The 2999-nt window shown below is 37.1% G+C and overlaps 1 protein-coding gene across 3 annotated transcripts in view; it reads right to left on the reverse strand.

Annotated features, from left to right (window-relative positions):
- The window catches only part of HS2ST1 (heparan sulfate 2-O-sulfotransferase 1), a 147585-nt gene that overhangs the window by 16013 nt on the left and 128573 nt on the right, over positions 1–2999 (reverse strand). For all 3 annotated transcript variants that reach the window (XM_006093907.3, XM_023758231.1, XM_014460148.2), the window contains exon 4: positions 1037–1175. In XM_006093907.3, coding sequence (XP_006093969.1) covers positions 1037–1175 — 139 coding nt within the window. The remainder of the gene's footprint in view (positions 1–1036; positions 1176–2999) is intronic.

The following is a 2999-nucleotide window of genomic DNA, read 5'->3' on the forward strand; positions in this document are numbered from 1 at the left end:
ATCACTGCACTATACAAAATACCAGGGGAACAAAGATGAATTAAATAGAGCCTCTGCTTTGGGAAGTTCACAACCTTTTGGAGAGGGCATATATGTAAACAAATAATTCAAATATCACAAAACAAATGCTTAAAAAAGATATCTGAATGGAATTCTCTGGGAGCCTTGAAAGGGACACGACTAACTGCCTGAGACACCAAAAAAGACTTCATGGAAGAGGTAACATTTGAGCTGGACCTTAAAGGTGGACAAAGAATTTTCCAGATTGAAGAAAAGACATCGTAAATATAGGGAACAACACATGTAGGAAAATAAGAAGTGATAAGTCTGGAGGACAGTGATATTTCATGTGGCTGAAGCGCTGGATGCCTGAAAGAAAATGAGGCAGGTCTCAGGTTATATCAGACTGCGTCTCCTATGCCTTGGCCAATCCTGTGAGCAATGAGATTCCGGTAAAGGTGATCCACCAGAAAAGTTGACAAATCAGTCTGTTTTTTTAGAAAAACAAGCCTGGTTTTCCACTGGAGAATACACATAAATACAACATAACCCAATACTGAACCTGCTAAGTAAGAATGCTGTTAAGCCATAATTCTCTCCTTGTAAAAAAAAAAAAAAAAAAAAAGCTGCTTTAGCAAAATAGTGTCCCTAAACTGATGATCATAAAGACTAAGAGAACCAAAGTACATACACAAATACATCATATTAATGAATAACTATAATGGTCTCATAGAATATTGTTAATACAATAACTATAATAAAACAAATATTCAGCCTTTGAACATAAGTAAAATATTTCTGTAATGACAAAAACATTATATGTACTCCAAAGTATCAACTATAAAGTAGTTTTACTTTTGCTTCTTTATACTTTTGGGCTCCTTTCAAATTTTCTACAATAAGCAAACAGAAAAACTGTCAGATGTTGACTGTTCTATTATATCAAGTATCTAGCATCAATAAATTTTAAAAGCACATTGTTCATTGCATTTTATAAACAATTATCTGTACAGAAGTCTTAAGACTAAAATATTACCTTTTTGTCTCCTTGTTTTCGTCTTCTTAACCCTGGTCTATAATCATCTCCAAATCTCAGAAAGTAATAGTAAGAAACTAGCCTCTCAATAGGATCCCTTATGACATTAATGTAAATTGGCTTCTTTTTCACACCAAATCTGAAATAGAACAAAATTTAAAAGGTGAAATCAACATTATTATTGTATTTAGGAATGCGCTGAAATTATACGTTTAAAGTATTGATTTCATATGAAAAGAAGAACATGAATTAATATAAATAAGATAATGATTATTTGTTACAATTAAGTAAATAAGAAATAAGAATTTAAAAATCATGGCTGAAAATAAAGGAAAGAAGAAAAAATTAAAAATAATTTAAAATTTTACAGACAAAATTACATAAACATTTTAATTTTATTGCAGCAATGATTTCTCATTTCTGGCCCACCATACTAGATAAATGTTATGAATGGATATAGCATAAGTCCACACAAGTGCAACCATTTGAGTCTGCTTTCTACTACTACTGATTTTAAAGATAAAATAGAAGTGAAAGACATTATGTTTTTAACATTATTTCCTTATGGAATAAGTTGAAGGAACACAAGGCTTTTATGTTAGCAACCTTTGCAGAACCTAGAATTATCCAGCTGGCTCCCTACTGTAATAACCTCATGTGTCCCAGTCTTGAAACCTTAGTGTTATCTTAACTCTACCTTTCTTCGTCGATGATTCCCTTTCTCTTCACTGCTGCCCTCTCCCTAGGTCTCTTGCTTCGATTACTGCAATAACCTAGTTGGTTTTCTTACATCCAGTCTCTCTCCCTTTCAATCTACCAACCATACCAATTCTCAGCTAATATTCCTAAAACACCATTTGTTAGATCACTCTTCTTAGAAACCTGAAACAACTCTATGGTTTATATTGACATCATACCCAAACTCCTTTGCCTGGCTGTTAATAGTATCTGTTTGACTTTTGTCTTAGGTAGCACCTTATTGATCTAACTTTATTTTCAAACTAGAGGCCGGATGCACAAATTTGTGCACCAGTGGGGTCCCTTGGCCTGATCTGCAGGATCGGGCCAAAACAGGCTCTCCGACATCCCCCAAGGAGTCCTGGATTGCGAGAGGGCACAGGACAGGCTGAGGGACCCCACCAGTGCATGACTGGGGCTGGGGAGGGAACGCGGGAGGTTGGCCAGCTGGGGAGGGACTGCAGGAGGGCTCCAGGGCATGTCCAGCCCAACTCACTCAGTCCCAATCGGCCGTACCCCAGCAGCAAGCTAACCTACCTGTCAGAGCGTCTGCCCCCGGTGGTCAGTGCACATCATAGCGAGCGGTTGAGCGGCCTTAGCATCTCATTAGCATATTACGCTTTGATTGGTTGAACGGACAACCAGACGACCAGACACTTAGCATATTAGACTTTTATTATATAGGATAAGACCATCAATCTGTTAAGAGTTAGGCCTGCCTCTTCTACCCACCTCCGTTACTATTTCTTATTATACCGATTCCTATTTCTTCTTACATGCCTCTGCTCATTGTCTTTCTTAACTAGAATGCCATTCTTATTTTCCTATTACATTAATTCACTCAAAAATGATTTTTTAATGTACCTTATGTATGCCATGCACTATTCTAATACTAGGGATATAGCAGTAAAAAAAAAAATTCCTTGTCCTCTGATGCTTACATTCTACCTGGAAGAGACAGAATATAAACAAATAAGCAAATATGTCAGACGGCAAAAAGTGCAAGGAGAAAAATAATGCAGTGAAAGGAAATAGGGACTGCCAGGAGAGGTGGGGATAAGACAATTCAAAATTTTTTTTCCAGGAACATGACACTTTCAAGTATGAAGGCCCTGAAGCAGTTAAGCACCAGGCATTTTTGAGGATTAGTAAGATCAATCTGGGTGCAGCAGAATCAGAAGGGGATATTAACCAAGCGTGAGATGTGGGTGGGGCAGGGAAGAGC

Source organism: Myotis lucifugus, unplaced genomic scaffold, assembly GCF_000147115.1.
Source record: "Myotis lucifugus unplaced genomic scaffold, Myoluc2.0 scaffold_126, whole genome shotgun sequence".
NCBI classification, from domain to species: Eukaryota; Metazoa; Chordata; class Mammalia; order Chiroptera; family Vespertilionidae; genus Myotis; species Myotis lucifugus.